The sequence below is a fragment of the Mytilus californianus genome, unplaced genomic scaffold, assembly GCF_021869535.1.
Source record: "Mytilus californianus isolate M0D057914Y unplaced genomic scaffold, xbMytCali1.0.p SCAF_8, whole genome shotgun sequence".
In the NCBI taxonomy this organism is placed as follows: domain Eukaryota; kingdom Metazoa; phylum Mollusca; class Bivalvia; order Mytilida; family Mytilidae; genus Mytilus; species Mytilus californianus.
Genome location: NW_026262734.1, coordinates 49351087 through 49375201, shown reverse-complemented (window position 1 = coordinate 49375201; position 24115 = coordinate 49351087). Strand labels below are relative to the sequence as shown.

General features: G+C 33.1%; 1 protein-coding gene across 1 annotated transcript; it reads right to left on the bottom strand.

Moving 5' to 3' along the window:
* Window positions 1-712: 712 nt before the first annotated feature.
* Window positions 713-13894, bottom strand: LOC127711305 (lachesin-like). The gene is made up of 7 exons (XM_052217300.1): window positions 13818-13894; window positions 9921-10039; window positions 9093-9351; window positions 8241-8398; window positions 7325-7526; window positions 4848-5081; window positions 713-2506 (listed from the first exon to the last, which is right to left on the bottom strand). The coding sequence occupies exons 1-7, from the start codon at window positions 13864-13866 to the stop codon at window positions 2373-2375; spliced, it is 1155 nt and encodes a 384-aa protein (XP_052073260.1). The 5' UTR covers window positions 13867-13894; the 3' UTR covers window positions 713-2372.
* Window positions 13895-24115: the final 10221 nt, after the last annotated feature.

The window sequence follows — 24115 nt, the reverse complement described above, 5'->3', positions numbered from 1 at the left end:
ACATGTTCGAGTCGGAAGGAAACCTCGTCGAATTTAGATGATCATGACTTCCCTTGTTACAGATGGTCCGCCTTTTTTTAAAACTCCGGGTAAAGTCACTGAAGTAGATGAAAACTCTCGTGTTCCAAATTAATTAATTGTTTTGACGTATTTATTTTTTATGATAATTCAGTTTGGTAAAAACAATACTGAAAATAATAAATAATTGAAATACAATAGCACATCAGAGAAAAACTATGCGCAGCTGCCATCGACTGCATGTAAGTAAAGCCCAATCCCCCGTGGCAGCTTGGATTTTTCAAATATCCCCCAGTTAAGTTGAATACTGAGTTGTGCGACAAGAAACTTGATTTTGTGTGCTGACTCTTACAACTGTACTGCCATTTGTTGAAATAAACTGGAGATGATGAAAATGAAAAACCCAGTCAGCGAACAATTGCTTACAAAAATATTCCGTACAGATATTTTCAAGATGTTTATGAGTTATACATTTTTCAATTCCATATTTTACAATACTATAATAGCAAAGTAAGACTAACATTTCTTATACCTTTATACTGGGACTATTATACTATAGTTAGTATAATAGTCCCAGCTTTATATGACATTTTTATTAGAATATGGGAATGAAGGAGTGCATACATCATTTGATATTGTATAACGTCATCTTAAAATCTACATCTGGATTTTTAGATGATTTAAAAGAAAATAGTTGAAATATATATTTTTATTTTGAACAAGTATGCGTGTTATGTTGCCATTGATCAATACAATGAATTAAGATTAAAATGAAAAGAACTTTGCATGTACCATATAACTTCTACTGATATTAAACTATAAATACATAAATATTATTCGTTTGTTAACATGTTCCAAAAAATGATAGTGATTAATTTTGATTGTTTTGCATTGCTGACACTTTACTATGGCATCCCTTCATCATTAACTGTCCAAACGTCTCCTCAGTATTGTCATCCTTCAAACATGCATTCAAAGATTTATTTACAGCTTAAAACATTTAGGAAATCTACTCCAAACCATCTCCTTTTGCAAAACTATAGTAAAATTCACACACAAAAAAACCCATTCAGATAGAAACATTTTATATAAAAAGACAGGAAGATTACAACTGCTATTTGTTTTTTAACATTTGATTTATAATGACTCATTGATTGTCTTTCTTTTAAATACAATGTTCTCACAATGTTCCTCTATCATCGGCCAATTAGGGGCGATCATTTCGGAAGTATAATTTTCTACCTCAAGCTCAAAGTGATTTCACACAACTAATATAATTATTGTTTTGTCCCTGATCAATATTTTATTTTTTTCTAATGATCTAAACAGTGTATCAAATTTGGTACTCATTTCCGGAAAAGAAATGAGCTTTTTCACACCTATATTTCTGAAAACAATTAAAAAAATACTAGTACCAAAAAGTTAAAACATTCTACATCCAATGTGATTCAGTATTTTCTTCCATTAACAATAAAGCGCATAGATAACAGCATGTTGACATTAAAATTCATTTAATAAAAATCAATTACATTAAAATGTCAACAAAAGAAAAACACTTTAAAATATTACATGTATTATGTATAACATACAGCCAGTATTTATATATATATATATATACAACATGTACAATAAAGAAACAAACTACACAGCAGAGATGAAGCATTTCAAAATCTCACTAATAAAGCGTTCTTCCAAGTATTATATAGTATTATGCATACAATGTAGTAGTAATGTCAACCCCTAGACATAACCGGATGTTTCGTAGTCATTTGAGTATATATAAAAACAAATATATAAAGAAAAGATATCTAAGAGTTAGTCATCTAGAGATCTACTGTGGTTCAGTTTGAAACTTCTATTAACGGGTTATTGTCTACTACATATATATCGCTCTATTTGTATTGTGATTCCCAAATTTCAGTACATGCACATCAGGGGACGCGGTGGTCTAGTAAACTAAGTAATTCGTCTACTATATCACTAGCCTGTCAACACTGAGGTTTTGAGTTCGAACCCAGCACGTGGCAGGTGCATTCGATTCCAATCTTAATTGACCTGGAATGCCAGTTTTCCTGCCGATGGTCAATGTTTCTTTCCGGGCACTCCGGTATCCTAAGCCAATAGTGCTGAAAGTTGCATTACACAACTACAATCAATTCATGTGCATCAACATAAAGATGGATATTATCAATTTAGTTTGGTAGTTAAATGCTTTCAATTAAACCAAACAATACCAAAGGAGAAGTGATCCTTCGTGTATTATATACAAGTATATAAATATAAATCAAAAATGAAAAGTTACATGCATTTATAAAACAGAGACATATTGTTTTGTACAAGAGAAAACCCTTCATTCATCTTATTTCCAATAATATAAAAAAATAACTGGCTATGATTGTAAGTGTAAAAGTTAAAACAGAAATGTGTACATTTTGTGCTCCATTCCCGCCAATAGACGGACAGTTTGGTCCTTGACATTCCATTGTTTCTGAAATAAATTTTAAAAAATTATGAACAAAACACATTTAACATTTATAAATGGAGAGAATGTTACTTATTTATCTCAGTCTTTATTGTTAAGGATGTTCTCTACTATTGTTTTTGAATTTTTGTCAGATATTCGGAATCCTTTAGTTTTATCCATGCTGTGCCAATAAAAAAAATTTCCCGCTAACCCCTTCTTTTCTTTGCATAATTTTATAACATTTAGTTTTAAAAGCCACTTTTGAATCATATAAAATCCTTGTTATTTTTAATAGTTTTTGAAAGAATTCAGATGCCAATGTTAAATTTATGAAAAAATCAAGAGAATTTTTTCCCGCCAAATTTTCTATTGATTATATCTCAAAACAAAGACACGGACTTGTCATTTTTTTCTACTTTTTAAGTTCAGTTATTTATATACTATCAATTTATAACAGGCTTTTCAAAAACCTTGTTATTTTGAAACAGAGGAGCGAACATCCTTAACACATAGAAATATTGTAAGAAACGCATTGACGTGGGAATTCTTTGTCATAATGATAAACTAAGTGCAGACTTACTTAATGACATGATTGAAAACGTGAATTTATGAATACTATTTTTTGTGTGAAAGGAAAGATCTGAAGGTGACAATTAGAATTTTTTTTTAGGCACATTAAAGCCTACATCGAACTAAAGCGATCATTAGCCATGTTTCCAAAATGAAACTTCATTTATGTTTAAGATAATTAAACGTTTATGTTACTAGATGTTATAAAAGAGCTCACTCAAAGACAGTTACATGTTACATCTCTCAATACTCCCACTTGTATGGACGTTTGTTCAATGCCCGGTTTTTATCAAAATGAAGTACACCAGAAACTCTTCACAAAAATTTACGACAAAAGGTGATGTTCCTTTGGCACCGTCTTACGGTGATTTTATATCCCAACTCGTTCGCTATGCCCGTGTCTGTAGTGACGTTTTGGATTTCAATGAGCGTAATCTATGTATTACTAGTAAATTATTAAGTCAGGGATTTCGTTACCACAAATTACTTAAAACCGTTACTAAATTCTTCCATAGATACAAAGATTTGGTTTGCAAGTTTAGCTGTACCTGTAGAAAACTTATTTCAAACGGAATAGCACATCCTAAATTTTACGGTAATGTTGTTAACCGAGCCCGGAAATTTAGATACGATCCGGGTAAACTTATCAATCCTTCAAATAAACTTATTCTAAAAGGTTACCAATTCAACACTGTAATTAAATCTTTGAATATTGTTTTATTGGTATAAATATTGATTTTGTTATCAGTAAATTAAAACCATACTAAATATTACACATATGTACTTTCACGGTACTACAATCTGTCGATACATATATTTTGGCATTGCACAAGGTCATTTTTATCTCTGACTGTTAATAACGTCTTTACACTAAATCCATTGGATGTTGGATGTGTACTGATTGATATTTTAGTCTTAGATACAAGATTTTTTTTATTAGTTGTTATTGGCTTTGAACTAGCTGTCAGTAACTGCGAGTACTCTCAGATCTGTACTTAGTGTATTTTTTGTTGTTAGGGATGAGGGATGGATATATATCCTGCCACATCCTGTCTGTCTTTTTGTTTGATGTTTTTCTTTGTATCGATCTGATGAGTTATAAGCCTTTTTCAGCTGCTTTTTATAGTTTGTTCTTATGTTGTGCTGTTGGATCCACTGTCCGAGGTTAGGGGAGGGTTGAGCGATCACATACATGTTTAACCCCACCACATTCTTTATGTGCCTGTCCCAGTTATCAGTTAACATAGCAAATGTTTTAATAATTCTGGCAGAATAACCAAATTACATTTTCGTGCAAGCGTTAAATTGTAAAGGTCAGCGAGGTCACAACATGAAGCCTGGTATGATAGAGTGTAACGTTTCACAGAATATCTTCGTTTCAATGAATCTGGGAGCTCGGTGGCCGAATGGTCTAAGTAGTTCAACTACTGTACCACCAATATGGATCAATATGATTAAAATTCATAAAGCATTACGAAATCAGAGATTTATATTTTACTTAGATTCGTGTACCGCTAGCCTGTCAACACTGAGGTTGTGAGTCCGAGCCCCGCAGGTGGCAAGTGGGTTCAATCTTAATTCACTAGGATTGCCAGTTTTCTTGCTTCCTGGCCGCCACGAAATAGCAAATAGTTCTAAAAGCGGCGTTAAAATTTTAAAAAATCAATCAATCAAATCAATCAATCAAATCAACGAATCTGTACAAATGTAAAATAAATACTAAAACACAAGATCACTCTATAATATGTGTACACAATTTTCGGGTTATGTTCTCATCAGTATATTGTCTACTCACCGAAAAGTACAAATGAAGCGTTCCCTTTACCAAACCGGTTCTGCGCATGACAAAAAAACTTTCCAAAGTCACTACCCTGAACAGTTTTTATTGTAAGTGAGTACCACTTCTCGTCAGCTTTTAATCTCTGGTCATCTTGTTGATTCAGATCATATTTATCATTATCTTGAATTTGGTCGAGAGAACCTGTAGCTGGATTTACTTTATACCAAATTACTTCCGCTCTAGGGTTTGCTGTAATAAACGTTAAATAGTTGTATTCATAGTTTTATCTACGTACGGAATATCTTTCTTTTGAGCCGGCCTCTGGTAAACTCATGCATTTTTGGACTATTAAAATTTAGTCATGACTTTGTTGGGATAGTCATATGATTGAGATTGTAGTCTAAAAATCAACATGAGTAAAATAAAAACACAAAAGAGAATTGGATGAATGGATGTGCTGTTTGAAATCTTTGAAAATTAACAAATTAAAACATAGGTCATTGTGCTTTTTTATAGAAAAATGGGGTTCAAAGAGGGAAATTGTGGTCATCTCGTTAAAATTTGATTTGAACTAAATTGTTGCATCTTAAAAAGGTATAAATGACAACCAAATATAGCGATTGTTTCATTTCAAAACTTGAAGTAAGAATTGTGTATATAAACGTATTTCAAGCTTCAATAATAAATCTGAATAAAAGGATGGTAAAGTCACATGCCACTTTCGTTATGTCGAAATGAAATTATTTCGTTCACAAGAATCTACGAATGATAACAAATTCGTAAAGTATTTTGTTAGACAAAACGAAAAATAATATCTTTAGAACGTACAATTTTCGGATCATATCGTAATTAATCTTTTCTATTAAATATATTATAACTACAACGAACTGTTTTATATAAAACATTTACAAATAATCATATGCAATATTCAAACACTATAATTGAATAAAGTCCACGGGCTGCAAAATGTTCGTATGGTATTTCGCAGTTTATCCTCGTGTCATATTTCGCTTCGAATAGTTGTCAATTTCTCTCAAAATAAAAGCAGCATAGCAATTTCAAAATAGAGAATACAAATGGCATTTAAAATATTACGCGATTCCGTATAAACAAACAGGAATATTTAATGATCATAATCGCATGTTTTGAGATCGGGTGCGATGACATCTCAAACGCAGCTACACATGTCTTTACACTAAATTCGTTAGATGTTTGCTTAGTCTGGGAGAACATTTTCAACTGATTTTTCAAGTTTGTTCTTAAGTCTGTTACACCACTGTCCCAGGTTCACGGACGGTTGAGGGCTCACAAACATGTTTGACCTCGCCACGTTCTACATGTGCGTGTCCCAAGTCTCAGTGGTTTTGTTTGGTTGCTGTCTGTCCTATTTGTTTTTCGTTTACAGTTTTGTCATAAATCAGGCCGTGTTTTTAAATTTTCACATTTTGTTATGTCGGGATATTTTAAAGCCGACTTTATGGTATGTTTTTTTTTGTCTTTATTGTTGAAGGTCGTACAGTGACTTATAATTGCTTTAATCTACGGCAGTTGGACTCTTGTCTATAGATGTCTCACTGACAATCATACCACATTTTATTTTATAAGAATCATCTTGTGTGATTTAAAAGTCATATACAGATGCCTCATTATAGATAGGAACATGGCAAAGCTGGTCATATCAGTTGAAAGATAGTGGATACATGACATTATCTTACCTCCTATACATTTCTAGGAATATGATTGGTTAAAAGCAAACGCGTGGATACCGTGTATATTTCATATGGGGTTAGTAGGCGGGGCTTATTTCAATACACGGTTAGTAGTGGTGTTACGTACGTCCCTTTATAAAAACAACACAGTGTTGATGAATAATCTGAAAGGTTTCAATAGACGAGGAAATTGATGATGAACAATTGAAATAAATTCATAAATCATATTTAAAGCTAACAAGTTGTTATTGTTGGCATTTGTTTTTGTAAAAACCAATGGAAGTAGGTTCTTAAAATTAACGGTATTGAAGACTTGATCACTTTGATAGGCCACTAACCTAAATACCACATGTTAAGATAGTCGGTATAATAAATTCGTTACACAGTGTGCTAGTGACCTAATACGATATATATGGGGTCAGTAAATTCCATATGGGGGTTCGAGCTTCGCTCTCACCCCATTTGGAATTTACTGACCCCATATATATCGTATTAGGCCACTAGCAAACTATGTAACTAATAGAACACAGTAGAACCAAAGACGACATCAAATATATCTCTTAATTAACTGCTGGTTTAAACAACATAAGGGATCTTCCGTTTTGAATTTTCCTTGGAGTTTGGCATTTTTGTTATTTTACTTTTCGCTGTCGGAAAAATTGAATTGCTTTTTCTTCGTATTAAAATAAAATATAAAGACTCGACAAGCCTCGCTTACTGCTTTCATTCAAACAAATGTATTCCTGGAAGCGTTTTGAACAATATTTTAAATCATACCCTTACCTGCTACAATGCAGTCTAATTTGGCACTAAATCTCCTATTCTGAACTTGGCCTACAGAATCCAACTGAGCCTCACAATATGGTGAAAACGTAACCTCTATCTGAACAGCGTAATCTGCTGGTGGCTTCACATTATTGTCAGCTATACATAAAAACTGTCCACGGTTTACTGCATTTATATTGTAGATTTGATAAACTCCGCCCTGTTTAAGAAAAAAAGTAGACTCATAATATGATGATTCTCTATGTTTAACAATCAAGAAATCTCTCTCTCCCATACAACACATGCAGAAAACTGAAGCCAAACACCTTTAAAATACTAGGTACTTGTATTTTGGCATTGCTACAGGTACTGCTTTTCTCAGACTTTTTATTACGCATTTAATTTTACACTAAATCCGTTGGAAGTGTACTGGTTGATACTTTAGTCTGGGAGAACGCGAGATATCTATTATTTATCATAGAATTTGAACTTACTCACACGCATGTTTGATCTCGCCACATTCTATATGTGCCTGTCCCAAGTTAGGTGCCTGTGGTTGTCGTTGGTTGCTATCTGTTATGTTTGTTTTTCGTTTATAGTTTTGTCATAAATCAGGACGTTGATTTTTTCATTATTTCACATTTTGTCATGTATAGGTCTTTTATAGCCGACTATACAGTTTGGGTCTTTCTCATTGTAGGAGGCCGTCCGGTGACCTATAGATGCTTAAATTCACGTCATTATGGACTCTGTTGGATAGTTGTCTCACTGGCAATCATACCACATCTAAATGTATATATGTGTGAAATCATGTGCTCTTGAAGTGTAAGCAGTATCTGCTTCAAAAATTAACACCCGTCATGTTGTCCGAAATTTTGTCAAAAGAGTATAAGATCTGTTATGTTAGAAAAGAAATATTAAAACCACGCCTTACCCAATGTTGAAATCCTCCTCCTGGTAATGGAAGACCGTCGCCTCGTTTCCATGTTATATTTGGAGTTGGAATACCGTTTGCTTCACATTTCAGTGTTATGTTAGATCCTTCCTGAACAACAATATTTGATGCACTGTCTAATTTTACTGTTGGTGCAACTAAAACATATTTGAAAATATTTATTAATGCATACCTTTTTGTTTATTTCTGTTTTGTCAACCACTATTTCTCTTTGAGTATATACAACGGCTGAACGAAGGTTTAAAATTATAAACCCATGCGCAACATTGCTCATTCTTTTTCGATTTTACTTGCACCTTTCTTGTTGCAATGATTCGCCTTTAAAAGTCTTTGTTTAGAATTGTTTTGTTGTTGTCATCAACTAAAATTAGTTTGTCCTGTTAATAATTGTTCAATATTTTAGTAAATTTGTCATTTACTTCTATATTGGAGAGTTTTACCAATTTTTTGGATTTTTTTCACGTTTGTATTCCTGTAATATGCTAAAACGTGATATTTTTTTATGTTTGTTTTTACTTGGAAAATGCATACATTTCGTTGAAAATTAAGCGTTCAGCCTACACCACTTAGGTATGCAGGCACACAGCTGACGCATGTAGGATAACAATATCTAAATATATCATACTTTGTTATACTGGTCTGCCATTTGGACCAGCCAAATTCGTAATATTTTAAAAAGAAATCATGAATATCTCCTCCCCTTAGGCTACCTCACCCCAAAATACGAACAACAACAACAACAAAACAAACAAAAGTGACATTTTTTTCAGAATTTAGTTGAAAAAAGTGTTTGAAATACCAGCATGTGCAATCAATTGTTTATTTACTTACTCTGGACAGTTAGAAGACCAAGCTTTTTCGGCCATTGTAAATAGTTCTGATTGGAGAGTCTGATCATACACGAATAGTAGCCGGCATCAGTTTCAGTTAATGCCCGTATAATAAGTTGGTACAATTCCCTATTATTATAAGCTGATTTTCTGATATAATATTTCGGATGACCTTCAACTACATCATTAATATGGATATTTTCATTCGATGATATAAGTAATGGTGTTCCTGATGGTGTTGTTCGTTTAACCCATTGTAGCTGCAATACATAGAGATACATTTTGTAATAACACTATCACGAACTGTTTTATACAATAATGAAAAAGAAATTAAAATTTTTATATTTCTTAAGGACACGCTTACCATTCTTTTTTTTATATATTAAACACATGTTTGCTCAACAGTTTATCGACATGTTACTGTGACTTGACTGTAAGTGTTGCTCTCCACCTATTGCAACTTATTCAAAATTCTGACCAAATTGCAATTTGTTTTATAAAACCAAACTGTTCAACTGGTCAGAAATTTGAACAAAATGCTGTAGAAAACCACAGTCAAGTCGTGAAAGTGCAAGGTGATTAAATAAAGCATTTTGTTCAAATTTCTGAAATGTTGAACAGTTTGGTTTTATAAAACAAATTGCAATTTGGTCAGAATTTTGAATAAGTTGCAATAGGTGGAGAGCAACACTTACAGTCAAGTCACAGTAACTGGTCAAATCAACTCATCATCTAATAATAAATGTCCGAATAAAACGGTATTCATTTTAATAAGTGATTCATAAATGAATAAATAAATAAATAAATAAATAAATAAATAAATACTTACTTCCGCTGATGATGGATCCAAGTTTATTACCGAGCAGTTGAGATACCCAATCTGACCTTGTTGCTTCACCTCTGGTAAAATGTCATCAACAATTTCTGGTCTAGTACCCATAGAGCTTACTGTATAAGAAAAAATATCAACAAACAAATTTACCCCATGAAAAATAAAGTTGTATGCTGTAGATCTGTGCATCTTTAAAGGGGTATTAGCTGTCAAAATCATGTTCAACGATTTGACTCAAATTCTCAAATTTGATTTATAACATACTAAAATCATATCCAAATTACAATAAGTCTGAAATAAACAGTTAACAGTGCATGTACTAAATATTTAGTATTTTAATATTTATCAGAATTCCGTGTGTATTTTAGTGTAGACGCCATCTAATTAACTATCGAGATGACATCCGAACACTGCCGACGGTCACATAACCCGATATAAACATAAAAACAAGTTGCTTTCTTTAAAAAAAGAAATGCAATCGTGAACCTAAATGTCTGTTTGGCATGAACGATCAGATAATTGATACACAAAGAAGCATGATTTTACCTTATTTTTTAATATCAAGTGTAGAAAAACTGATATGGATTCTTAATGAAGCTGCTGTTCTATGTAGGGTATAATTTTCTTGTTAAAGATATAATTTCTCTCTCTCCCATGCCTCTCTCTTCCGATAGATAACATTACAACATGCAATCTGATTAAAATTCAGATCTATCTTAACTCGCGTGCTCGTACATGTATATAAGCATATTAGGACAACGAAAACATATCTCTATATTTAGGTGGGACATGAAGTTGTGCACCAGCTACTTCAACTTTTAATCTGATTTTATTTTGAGGGGGAGGTGGGTTGTTTCACATACCGAAAACAAAAGAATTCACTTTTCCATTTACACATGTTTATGCCCCCGCCGTAGCGGAGGGGCATTACGTTTTATCCTTGTCCGTCTGTCCGTCCGTCCGTACGTCTGTACGTACGCCCCAACATTGTTTCCGTTCTCTAACTTTAGTTTGCCTAATCCAAATGTTATGAAACTTGTACACAATGCTTATTACCAGAAAACTCAGAAGATCAAGTACAAATTTGGGTAGTGTCACTTTTACCGTTTTTGAGTTATGTCCCTTTATAACGTTATATGCAAGCGAGGGCATCATCTGTGTCCTATGGACACATTCCCCATTTATCCTGAAAAGAATAACATACACATCTCTAATTTTATAAAAGAATCATGAATAGATAATACTCATCTTCCTGTTATTGTAAGTCTTTGGACAATTGCTAATCTATCCTCGCAAACCACATACCGGTAGTAATTTATTATAGTTTTCAATGCCAAACATTGAGGAATATATCAAACCTCAATTTGTTTTATTTCATTGACCATCAGTTTTAAATAAATAGTGAGTTATCGCCTCAACTCCAAAGAAAATCACCCAGTGTCTGTAAATCTTTTCATATCTTTAGAATTATTTTAAGGACTCAAACGCATATTCATTTATGAACTGTTTCGATGTGACGTGTAATTTCTGCATTTAATACACATAAAAGGTGCCTTTATGTTTCGTCGTAATTTCCAGAGTTAGCTTGTATTTTTAAATAAGATTAAGTATGGTTTCTTGAAAAAAAAAAAGGAAGATGTAGTATGTTTGCCAATGAGACAACTCTCCACTAGAGACCAAGTAACGTAGAAATTAACAGCTATATATCACCGTACGGCCTTCAACAATGAGCAAAACCCATACCGCATAGTAAGATATAAAAGGCCCCGAAATGACAATGTAAAACAACTCATACGAGAAAACTAACTACCTGATTCATCGCGTTGTCATTTATTATCATTATTGCTTTTGTTTCCTTATTTATATTTAAGTTTGATAAAAATGTATAGAGCCTTATAATAACTATAGATAGTATTCATTATCTTATCTCTGATTGTATCTATCATCACACAGTCTCTATAAAAGACATTTGTTATTTTATTTCTGACTCTGTATTAGTATTTCATCATTGCTATTGCATATGCATTATCATTTTTCTGTTATACGACATCACAAACATCAAGCCCAAACATTTAATTATTCTTTCAGAATCGTCAACATACCGTTAAAATATATTAAAAAATAATAAATTTGTTGTAGCGTCTTAACTCTGCATTTTACCCTCCTCAAAGATTCTTTAAGGCTCAGTTTGTTTTTCTTTAATTTATTTTCTTTTTGATTTAATTTGTATTTTTTTTCCAATAGTTTACCAGTTAAATAATATGTAATTATAATAATTCCGTTTTTGTTATTTTAATCATTTTTCTTTGCTTATTTTGACAAAATTGAACCAAATTGGTTGCTAAAAGCGAATTATTATTTCATTATTTCATTTTTATTAATGGTTGAACCAAACTAATTCATATTCTTTTTTTTTTCATATCTCGTAGCTAATGCCCCTTTAAGCTGTTTAAGATTAGTTTGTGAGAAAAGCTGAAAGTCCACGGTTCTCGCTAATGATTTATTGGTGTTTGCTTAACGTCAATGCAAGTGTCAAATATTCCATGCATATTCAGAACGATAACAAATAAACAACACACTGCCAACTGATCCTCCCCGAAGTTCACATTTATTGAGAGAAAACGTTTTCATTTGATAGGCTCCTAGAAATGGGTTTATCGAGGTGAAGGATGGGAAATTAGGCATGTCAATAGAAAATGAGGCATGTTAAATAGGAACCAATATCTAGCCAACTTTGGACTTGTAAAATACTTGTTTAACTTGAAGATAACCGGGTTCTTTCCTTACATGACGCATCCGATCTAACTTCCCTTAGGGGGAGGGGTCAGGATAATGAGTCTTATACCCAAATCATGTTCGGCAAACTTTACGAGTCCAAGATGCTGGCGGTTTTTGCATTGCTTTTTTACAAATAGCATGAATATAAAGCGTAACTTGAGTGCAACAGATGTATCTCTCAAATTCATTCCAGTCTTCCTCTTTTCATTTAGTGCGCTGTAGACACTTACTTTCAATGCATTTGTTCATTTACTAAATCATCACAATGATAGAATATTTTTTAATTCTTTATTTCACTGAAAAGGTTTACGTTCGCAAAGTAAGTTCTTTTTATCCTCGTCCATTAAACATTGAATATATCGTGCAAAAAGGAAAACAAATTAATATACGAAAGGACTGAAATAAACAGTCTTCGTAACCTAAGAACCGATCATTTATTTTTGTGGGGAGGGAGGGTGGTGCATGTTTTTCTCTCTCGGAACAAAATTAAAATTGTTATGCCATTAAAATACAAAAAAATACAATCAATTATTTTCATAACATATTATTTTTTTTTTTTGAAACTCAATGTTGAATTTATTTTATTTATAAAATTTCAGAGGAAACAAAGTATGTGTTTTATCTTTCCTTCTGAAACAAACAATGTGTTCAAGAAATCAAGAAACAAACGATGCGTTCAAGGAATCAAGAACCAAACACTTTATTGATATAAAAAATTCCCCCAAAACACATGCCCCAAATAAAAGATGAATAGGACGATATCTGATTTTCTGGTAAACCATAAGAAAAATTGATTGAAACTTTTGAAAATTGGCACTATCGTTGATCATTGTTTGCCTACCCTAAATATTCATTTTAAAACGGTTTCATTTAGGCGAATGTATCACTGCTTAAGTCGTACAAGCTTCACAATTTTCTATTCGAGTAATTTATATATATTTTTATGATTAAAAGTTTTTACATTACGCTCAAAAAATCAAAAATCTTCTTTGGTATTAGTAACGGGCAAACTGGGTCATAATACACAAACATGGCGCTTATTTCAAATCCCACCACTTGTGTCCAAACCTATACTGCCATTTCCGTCTGTATTCTATATGTACATATAAGACTTACCACATACAATTGTTGATGACAAGACAGTCAAAAAGGCGAAAAGGTTCATTTCATTTCTTTCTACCCATAATAATAAAAATGAAATAGATGGACGTCCATAAACAACCCTTATCAAATTTTATCTTTATCTCTCATATATGTTATCACGTGTTATTTCGTCCGTATTCGTAGTGATATTGGAATTCGACAAACTAATCTATACTGTATATTTAGACATTTGTCCAATCATTGGAAATCCCGATGCTTCATAGCTTTCATTTATCATGTTTTTGACCACAAAACTACGTACTACTTTATATATATATATATATATATATATATATGTAACTTCTCGGGCTATTATTTGATACATAAATAGAATATTTTACTCATTCTACGTTCAACCCCTAGGGGTATAAATGCACATTTCTTTAATAAATAAATATAATATCTAATCATTTCTGCGTCAATTGTGCCATAATCTACGGGACGACATAACTGTAAAGAACGACGGTAGGGCTAGATATGGAAGTACTGAAGTGACATTTCTATTAGTCATAAAATATTAGTTAAGAATGAGTTACCTACCCTGTTGACGACTGGGTTCACTCTAGAGTGTTACTTTCTTTTGATAAAAATTAGAAAATGTGGTATGATTGCCAATGAAACAATTCTCCAGCAGAGACCAAATCATTAATGACGTAGAAGTGAGCAACTATAGGTCAGGGTACGGTCTTATGTTAGATTTGAGCGGTTGTGTGACTGATTTCATATTTTAGGTCTATATCAATGAGGGGCCTGATGGGTTATTTTCGTTCTTCGTGATCGGCGCATTTTCGCTATCGTGATCCGTTTTTCTACAGATTTTTTTTTTTTTATATTTTCGTGATCCGTGATCATGGAAATTTATTTTCTGTGAATTGTGATTGACAAAAAAATCAACTCGTGAATCGTGATGAGACCCCCCATCAGGCCCCTCATCAATATTTTATAAAGAATTATCTCTAATTTACTTTTTACTGAAAGATTGTAAAAAGTTGATGTGTTGTATAAAGGCAAAGTCATGTGACAAAAACCACAAAAAAAAGGCGGGGGGTGTTGTCTATAAATAGGTATATAAGACGACTTGATTTCTTTTAAATAGACGTATACGATAACGGGACATAATTTTTTTTATATCTGTGCTGTGAATAGTAGGGTTTGGATTCCTTTTAAATATACATAGGCGATAACGGACTTTATATATGTCTTGTCAAGGGAGGATCTAGGATTTTTAAAAGGGGAAGTAATCCCAGAAAGCGTAATACATACGTTTTAGACGATTTCATGCCAAACATTTTATACTTTCCTATCAAAAAGGGGCGTATGCCCTTTACGCCACATGTATTTGGGACATAGACCCCTCTTTTTTTTTGGATCCTATGTAAACATTTTTTTTTTCATTGACTGTACAATTTTCTAAAATGTTTAGACATATAGCAAGTCTCATTAACCCATTACTAGCCGATAACAACATCTTTTCTACCATCCACACGAACCCCAAGTGAATCTTTTTTTCTCATGACTCAATTACTTTAGCCAATTACAATACCGTTTCTATTATATATCCACACGAACCCCAAGTGAAACTTTTTAAATTTTCACTTGGAGTTTCGCGTGGGTAGTAGAAGAAAGGTATTGTAATCGGCTAGTTATGGGTTTATGAGACTTGCTATATGTCTAAACAATTTAGAAAGTTGTGAATATGAAGAGAAAAAAATATAGAAAATAGAATTTCGTTTTTACATTGGGGGCCCCAAAAAGGGGGTCCATGCCCAAATACCTGTGGTGGCTGTCATTTACTTCACATTGATTCAAACGACACTGTTGTCAAAATTTCAGAAAGGTTGAATATTAATTCAAGTAACTGTTATGCTTTTTCTGGTCTGAGTTATAGTACGTAACGAGTACCGAAAATAGGGCTATAGTATCAACATCAAAATAATTAAGCTACGATGAAGCGAAAATGGGGCTCGACAGAGCAATCGTATTGAACCGGAATTGTTGATCAAATCATGTTAATTTTACATGGTCAAATAGAGAACGATACTATCCGGAAGAGGTGAGGCCATTAATATATTTTAACACCAGGGCAATTATCATACCGAATTTTCACCAATTATTCACAGCGTTTAAAGCTATATTATATGTTGGTACATGTCGGAACATGTACACAAATTAGCAATGCCTAATAATGGCCCAAAGCTTGCAGCAAAACTGCAGCACAATTTGGTCGATTTTGCAACTTTTGGGTATTGTTGAAATATTTAAACATGAATAAGAACGACATTCTAACAAATATTCTATTGGAAGTGAATTTATGTTTCAAATTACTTCGTGTTGGTTATTGTTGTCCTACCGATGCAAAAGTTTACAAAAACCTATTAAAATTGTTAGATTGCATCTACACTGTGTTGAGGGGGTGGACAGGGGGGTACCCTTCTCCCACCTCCCGCCCCTATCTCCCACCTCCCACTTTTAGAATCTTTTTTTCTCTCCCACCTCCCCCCCCCCCCCCCCCCCCAACCTCCCACCACCCTCAATAGCTGTCCACCCCCTCTGTGTTCATGAACAATATGTATCGTTTTAGTCTGAGAAAACGTGATTCATTTATCAGTTGAAATTGGATTTGACCTAACTTCAAAATAACTGCGAGGAATCTTAGATCTATTATTTGTGTCCTTTGTTATTGTTTTTGTTACTGTTATTTTAGTGCTGAACACTGATCGAATGCGTGAAGCCCTTTTCAACTGATATCTAATTGCAGCTTGTTCGAATATTGAGGTGTTACCTTTCTGTCCCAGTCAGGTAAGGAGAGGGTTACTGCACACAAACATGATTATCCCCGCCTCATTGTGTGTGTGTGTGTGTGTGTGTGTGTGTGTGTCCCAAGACTTGAAGTCAGGAACCTGTAATCCAGTGGTTGTCTTTTGTAACAATTATTGTTTTTCGTTTATTGTTTATAAAAATAATGCAGGTTGTTGATCTTCTATCTTGAATTGTTTCACTTTTTTCCAAATAAATATATTTTGTCTTATGTTGTGGCCTTTATAAAGCAATCCATGGAGTTGCGAAAAAGAGCTCCACATAGTCATTGACCAATTATCTATATAACTTTTTTCATGTGTTGTATGTTTTTCTTATGTACATGTAATATTTGCATTTTTAACCCGTCAAGCAGGGTTTTATTTTTTTCAATAAAGTTGCTGATTGGGAATTATGTGGTCATTTTTGTATTTGGCAAACGTTGGTTTTCAAGTGATAATCGTAATAACGTATCTGTAGCAAGTGATTATTTTTTGGCTACAACAAAATTAATCTATCTTTTTGCAAAAAAGCGAGTTATAAATTCAATATAACGCATTTAGTTATGTTTGAAACCAAAAAATCAATTCAATTTGTTGTCTTAATCGTAGCTAATGTCCCTTCAAGGAACTGTATATATAATATCTTCCATTTGTAGATGCGTTATGCCTAATTGTCTAGTTTTAGCACATAAGATATTTGATACTAAATTATTCACCTGTTTTAAATTTTGTTGGATTTCGTATAGTTTTGAATAGACACAAATTACTAGATTTAAAAGTAAATACCTTTATTTCCGGCATCTATTGTTGTTACTGTCAATCTAATACATCCCATTTTTGCATCGCACCTTGAAAACAAAAATGAGAATCGCAATCTCAAATGGTAGGCATCTTTTAAATTTAAACGATCAAAATAGGAAAATAATAAATGTATTTCTAATACACCCAAAATCAACTAGCTTCAATTCTGTGTACTTACCTTACACCTTTTACTTTACTAGGTATTATCATGTGCTTACAGTGCTACAGAAGAGGTATGGATCCAGTGGCAGTAAGAAGTATTAACGGTTCCAATTGTTCTGCTCGAGATGCTTCAAATACGCATTTAGACAATACATTTCTTTCCGTTGATGCTTGATGCTTGAAGTCAGAATTTTCAAAATTCTAAAACGTAATTCCAATTTTGACGAGCTGATATAACATAAAAAAGGTTGTGACTACATTAGATTAAGTGTACTACCACTGCTTTGACGACACTGACGATGGACGTTTGGTCCCTGAAGCTACCACTAGCCAGGCGTATGTGCTTGTGTGCTGACATGAATTATTACAAATGCGGTTATTTGCCATAATTAACTGTATATAAAATATTTATTTCATTCATGCAAACTTTTTGTTTTCTAACCCCTGATATCGATAGTATACGACAGTTTTCACACAACACTTTTGGCATTTCATTGATTTTAATGCTTTTCGGGACATTCATATGCAGAATATGGCAGAGTGAAACATGTTGGCGGGCGCTCAACCCTCCCCTTACCTAGGCAAAAAATTGCAACATAAGAACATGCTTTAGAATCGTTGAAAAAGGGCTTGACTCATCAGATTGATACAAAGCAAAAAAACACGTAATAAAACAATAATGACCTCAAGTACCGATAAAATAGTAATAACTGTTAATAATTAACAGATAATTCAAAGCCAACAACAAGTAATTAAAAAAACTCGTGTATCCAAGACAAATTATCAATTACTACTGTACACATCCAATAGATTTAGATTAACCGATCTTTAATAAGATTGAACTACATAAAGCACAAAAAACAAACTAACTGAAAGTACCAATCTTACAGCAAACAACCACAATTTTAAATGCATCAGATATTTGTGAAATCTACTTATTTCACCATAAAATGGCGTATTCATGATAGCTTTATGTATATTATGTGTTAAAAATATATGAAATGATATGCATTAGTTCTATTCAAAAAATGAGAAAAAAGTTAGATAATAAGAAGAAATTCCGAAAATTCCGAAAGGAGTAGGGGTCGATCTAAACATGGGATTTTGAGTACAGTAGTGCAGCTGGGAAAACACCCAAATTTCATAAATTAAAACCTTGAGAAAAAATCACGACACTTAATATGTTTTTGATGGCAAAATCATGACCCATTAATAGTTTTCTCAGTAACCACATATTATACAATAAGAAGATGTGGTATGAGTGCCAATGAGACTACTCTCCAACCAAGTACAAGTTTTGATATCTTAATTTGAATAAAAAACGATAAAATAGCAGTTAAACAAACATCTATTATAATTCAGAGGATGAAAATTACTGACCCATTGATATTTGACCTCAGTAAAATAATTGTATGTCATTAATATAATTTAAATATAAAAAGGGGACCCATTCCAGCGGCACGTCTGTGTATACCTTCATTTAGTCACAGAACCCCAAATCTAGATGAGAACCACGTGCGCGTCCTCAATATTCCAGTTCTGAAATATAGTCCCATGTATATTATTTATCTCAGGTGTACCACCCCTTTTTTCTTTCTAGGGTAATATTTTACCGTAAAAACTTTTATCATTCAAAACGACGTGTGAAAACTTTTAAACACTTAGACAGTAAGCACCGGTATGTACGACCCCCCCCCCCCCCCCCCTGAAAATAAACGTTCGCACCTCTGCTGGTTTCATTTGAATTGTTCCAACTAAAACAATGAAATTCAGATGCATGCAAATTTTGCAACACACAAACATATTGTATTATAAGACATTTGGCAGAGATTTAAGTTAAAATTATAAAATAAATATTTATTTCGTTTCGTTTTGCGCTATTTCGTTTTGTTTCGTTTTGTTTTGAGAAGGTCCGGTAAGGGCTAATTTCGGCCTAAAATTCGAAGTACATGTGATGAAATATTTTTGACATTTTTTAAACACTTATCAATTTGTTATTTTAAAAGATTTGGACTGTTTGGTCATGAAAACGCTCAAATTCAAGCTTAAATGAGAAAAAATCCATCAAATATGCAATTTAATCTCACTTTTCAGACACTTTTTGTTTAAAATAGAAGTGGCCGCATTCGTGTTCACCCTCATCATTCATATATGATGTGTTTTATCATTGAATACAACACATATATATATATAAATATTAAGACTGAACACAAGTGCGGCCACATTCGTTTTAGACAAAAACAGTCTTGAAATTAGCACAAATGTTTGAATTGTGAAGATATCAGTATTTTTGCATGATATAATGATGCTAGTATCTGATGTATGTCCATTGTATTATAAAAAAAAGCCCATATTTATGCAACAAAAGTATTCTACTTTCCAATAAATAAGTAATAGTGTACAATTTAACAACTTTGTGAAAACGCTATATTTTGGGGCCAAAAAGGGGTCTTACCGGGCCTACTCCTTTACGATTTAAAAAGCAGCCAATAATATGGGAATAACAGAGAACATGATTTCTACATCAACCGTTTAACAGTTTGTTAACAAGTACTCTGAGCTAGCTTTTCAACCAAACGGACGGTCTTACTTCCCGACAAGAGAAAAAGCTTGATGATTACATTCTTATTACCCTAATCAGCCCTTAGTGTCGTACAAAAATAGCGTATACCAAAAAGTTAAAACTATATACGTGAACAATTGTTCTAGTATGCTAGAAAGAATACATGTAAATATATTTAAAGTTTTCAGACTATAACCATGTACCTACCCTGAGGCTGTCAGAGCCGCAGGGGCGTAGCTGCCGTTAGGCACTTTAGGCACGTGCCTACACATAATTTTTTCACAAATATTTTTTTTCATTGAAAAAAAAAATAAGAAGAAATAATGACAACGTTATCTGTAGATGCACGTGAATTCGTCAAAACTCACGTTTCTTACATAGTTACTCGTGAATTATCGGATTTATCCAATCTCGATAGTTAAATTATAAATTTTAAAGTCCTCGCCAAGGCTCAGACTTTAAAATTGATAATTTAACTATCTCGATTGGATAAAATCCGATAATCAACTGGTATCAATGTAAGAATCTATATTTATCATGTGTGTACATTATATTCCACCTCATATAGAAACTAAAAACTCGCACTTTGGTTCAGATCATTTCACTTCTATCAACAAATGCTTGAAAGAGCCTAAACATGCTCAAAACCCTGACATTTTATTCTTAGATACATAATGTTTTAGTTGTTTTCGGCTTTCAACTATAGATTTCACTTGGTCTTCATTCGACCTACAATAAAACCCTTGACAAAGGTGGGCGTTCATTTGGCGCAGGATGTATGAATACGTAGTTACGTCTGGTCAGAATGGGGAAGTTAAATACGATGCCTAGTGTAAAGAGATTCTCAGAATGCGGTGCGCTCTCTGCACGTTAAGTACTCTTGCAACAACTCTTTTAAGGGTCCGTAGGTGGTCTGCTGAAAGGTAAAATTTCCGTCTCTATCCAATATAAAACCTTCATTTTCCAATGGCATTTCCAAATTTCCAAACCTTCATCCTGGACGACCCCTATTACAGGACCTACCTGTTGTATTTAGTGTAAATTTGTTTTTGTCCTGAACATGCATGAACTATTTGCCACTGGATGTTTAGCAATCAATCAATCAACAAGCTTTCAGTAACTTCGAGTACTCTCAGATCTACTTGTAATGACCATGATTATTCAAATTCCTTAGCAGGTTGTAGTTTTACAGTACAGGATATCAGGAAATATGAATTTCTTGAATTTTATTTGATAGTATGAACAGAACCGAACTTCTGGATTAGGCATCGACTGTTTGTGTGGCCCGGGCGGGGGAGGGTGAAGGTTTAAAAATCAAAAGATGAATAGTCGATGCCTAGTCCAAATGATAGTATGTATATAGTACATGTAGTCTCAGTATTATTTTAATGAAGGATCGTCAATATGTACTATCAAGTGACGTATATATTAATTATCCTCAATCAGAAAGGAATAGATGTGAAAATACTTAACACGATATACTGCTTTGTGGCACCGTTAAAGTCCACAATTCCTCTAAAGTCCACAACAATTTTCCGCTAAAGTCCACAACGCCGTTAAAGTCCACAAACTTTCCGCTAAAGTCCACAAAATGACCTCCGCTAAAGTCCACAAAATGACCTCCGCTAAAGTCCACAAAAAAACACCGTTAAAGTCCACAATAAAAAGTTCCGCTAAAGTCCACAAAAAAGCACCGTTAAAGTTCACACATTTTTTTTTTATTATCAAATTTTAAAGATCAATTCGCTCTTTTTTACTCCCGATAGTATATATAGATCTAATAAAAAGCATGGACTTTTGTTCTTGGAAAGTATTTCTTATTAGCTTGAATTATATTTTTGATAAATGAAAAGATTATAGTATCTGCTTTTGATCCCCATAAATTTGATCTTTGTATTGCGATTTTCTATCAATCAAGCAGACAACATTTCTGAAAAGTTATCTAGCTATGGTGCTCTTTTTATTCTTTAGTAAACATTTGTTCATCCACAAGAAACTCCAACATAGCGTTCTCTTTATGTATATGCTGGAGACACTGACATAATTTGGAGCCTATATTTGACATTTAAATTTCCTTTGCAAATATCTATAAAACATAAGAATGATTTCAATTCAGTGTCTGTTAGGCTCCACAGCAGCCAAAACGGTCCGTAAATCTCAAAAATAGACTATAATGTTCTTGTTTGAAATCAAAATAATGATAAAGAATTCCACACAAGCATTTTGTGGTGCTAGGCAGATTTCCATCATTCATTGGTTTGCATGTTTGTTTGGTTTTCAAAAAGGAAAATGTATTTGTTTCAGAATGAATAAATTATACGCGGATGCGGTTCTGTATTGTGTATAACCATTGATCATCATGATGAGTACAAGTATAAAAGATTTTATTTCAACAGTGCTACATGTATATATGTTCCAGACAATATGAGTATTTTGACCGTACGGTCTGGACCGTATAAGTATACTCGAACGTATGCTCGTACCGTATGAGTATACTCGTATGGTCTAGTACGAGCTCGACCATACACGTGCATTTGTCAAATTTACCCCAAAGTCAAAAAAAGAAATTAAAACTTTAACTAAATACAAAAGTGACGCTACATTGTAACTTTATGAGTTAATCTCCTGTATTAAGTATGAAATTGAGTTCAAATGCTCATTGAAATTGAAGTTATTGGAAGTACATACATGTATATTTTGGAAGATAAGTTTTAGAGCATTTAGGAACGTTACTTCAAAAACCGTCAAGCCAGTAAAATTTAATGGTCAGAAGGATTTGTGACCTACAATTTGTTGTTATATATATCATGCAAATTTACGTTTTTTTTCATAAAAAATATTTAGGGACTATTTCATGTAAGATTTTAATCAAAATTGGTACCAATAGAAGCAGAACTCTCATATGTTTATTTGTTTATTTGGTAATATATTTATTTTGAAGCGTTAATTATCAATTTCTGATGATATAACACAAAGTTTACATTTTATCCAAAATTTTGATTTGCATCAGGAGAAAAACAAAAATAACCGAAGAAAATTATGACCAAATAAACAAATAAAATTATATATTCAGACAATTCTGCGTCTTTCAACAAATGGTTTGTGAAAATCCAACTGTAAATGCCGTCAAATGTTTTGGATTTTTTTTTTATTTGATTTTTACATTCACTTGCCGATTTATTTGTGTGTTAAGAAATCCAGAACTAATAAAAATATATGTATATGAGCATTGGAGGGCGTGGATATAGGATAAAGGCAATAGGAACGTTCATCTTGCATTGAGCCCGAACACCAACAATTGTGGAACTATCCTATAGTCATAATGATTTATAAAATATACATCACATCAAAGTTCATGGTATCGCTTTCAGTCTGTGCATCCGTTCGTCCGTTGTTTTGTCCGTTTGTTCGTCCCTCTGTCCCGCTTCAGGTTAAAGTTTTTGGTCAAGGTAGTTTTTGATGAAGTTGAAGTCCAATCAACTTGAAACTTAGTACACATGTTCCCTATGATATGATCCTCCTAATTGTAATGCCAAATTAGAGTGTTTATCCCATTTTCACGGTCCACTGAACATAGAAATTGATAGTGCGGATGGGGCATCGTGTACTATGGACACATTCTTGTTTTTTTGTTATAGTTATTCAGCAAGCAAGTCGGTATATATGATTTATTCTGCACGGCTCGGGTGACCCTAATTAACCAGAACGACGTAGGAGTTCGGGTTAAAGGGTCATCCCGAGCCGTGCAGATTAAAGCATATACAACTATTTGATTGGCGAATAACTGTTTTAACACATTACGTCATCAATTTACGTGAACATTTTGGAAATATGCGGACGATATTCCGCAATCCACGGCTCCTAGGAAAGTTTCTTGTAGGGCAAAGAAAGGGGGAAATACGCTGTTATGGAGTTAAAGGTTGGTAAGTATTAAATAATTAACATTT

What these genes read in the sequence shown, in the direction of transcription:
- LOC127711305 (XM_052217300.1), bottom strand. Translation starts at nt 13,866, where the DNA reads ATGAACCTTTTCGCCTTTTTGACTGTCTTGTCATCAACAATTGTATGT. An exon ending in TGGATCCATCATCAGCGGAA is followed by an intron (nt 9,352 to 9,920) that starts GTAAGTATTTAT and finishes TATGTATTGCAG; the next exon opens with CTACAATGGGTTAAACGAAC. An exon ending in TGGTCTTCTAACTGTCCAGA is followed by an intron (nt 8,399 to 9,092) that starts GTAAGTAAATAA and finishes AATATGTTTTAG; the next exon opens with TTGCACCAACAGTAAAATTA.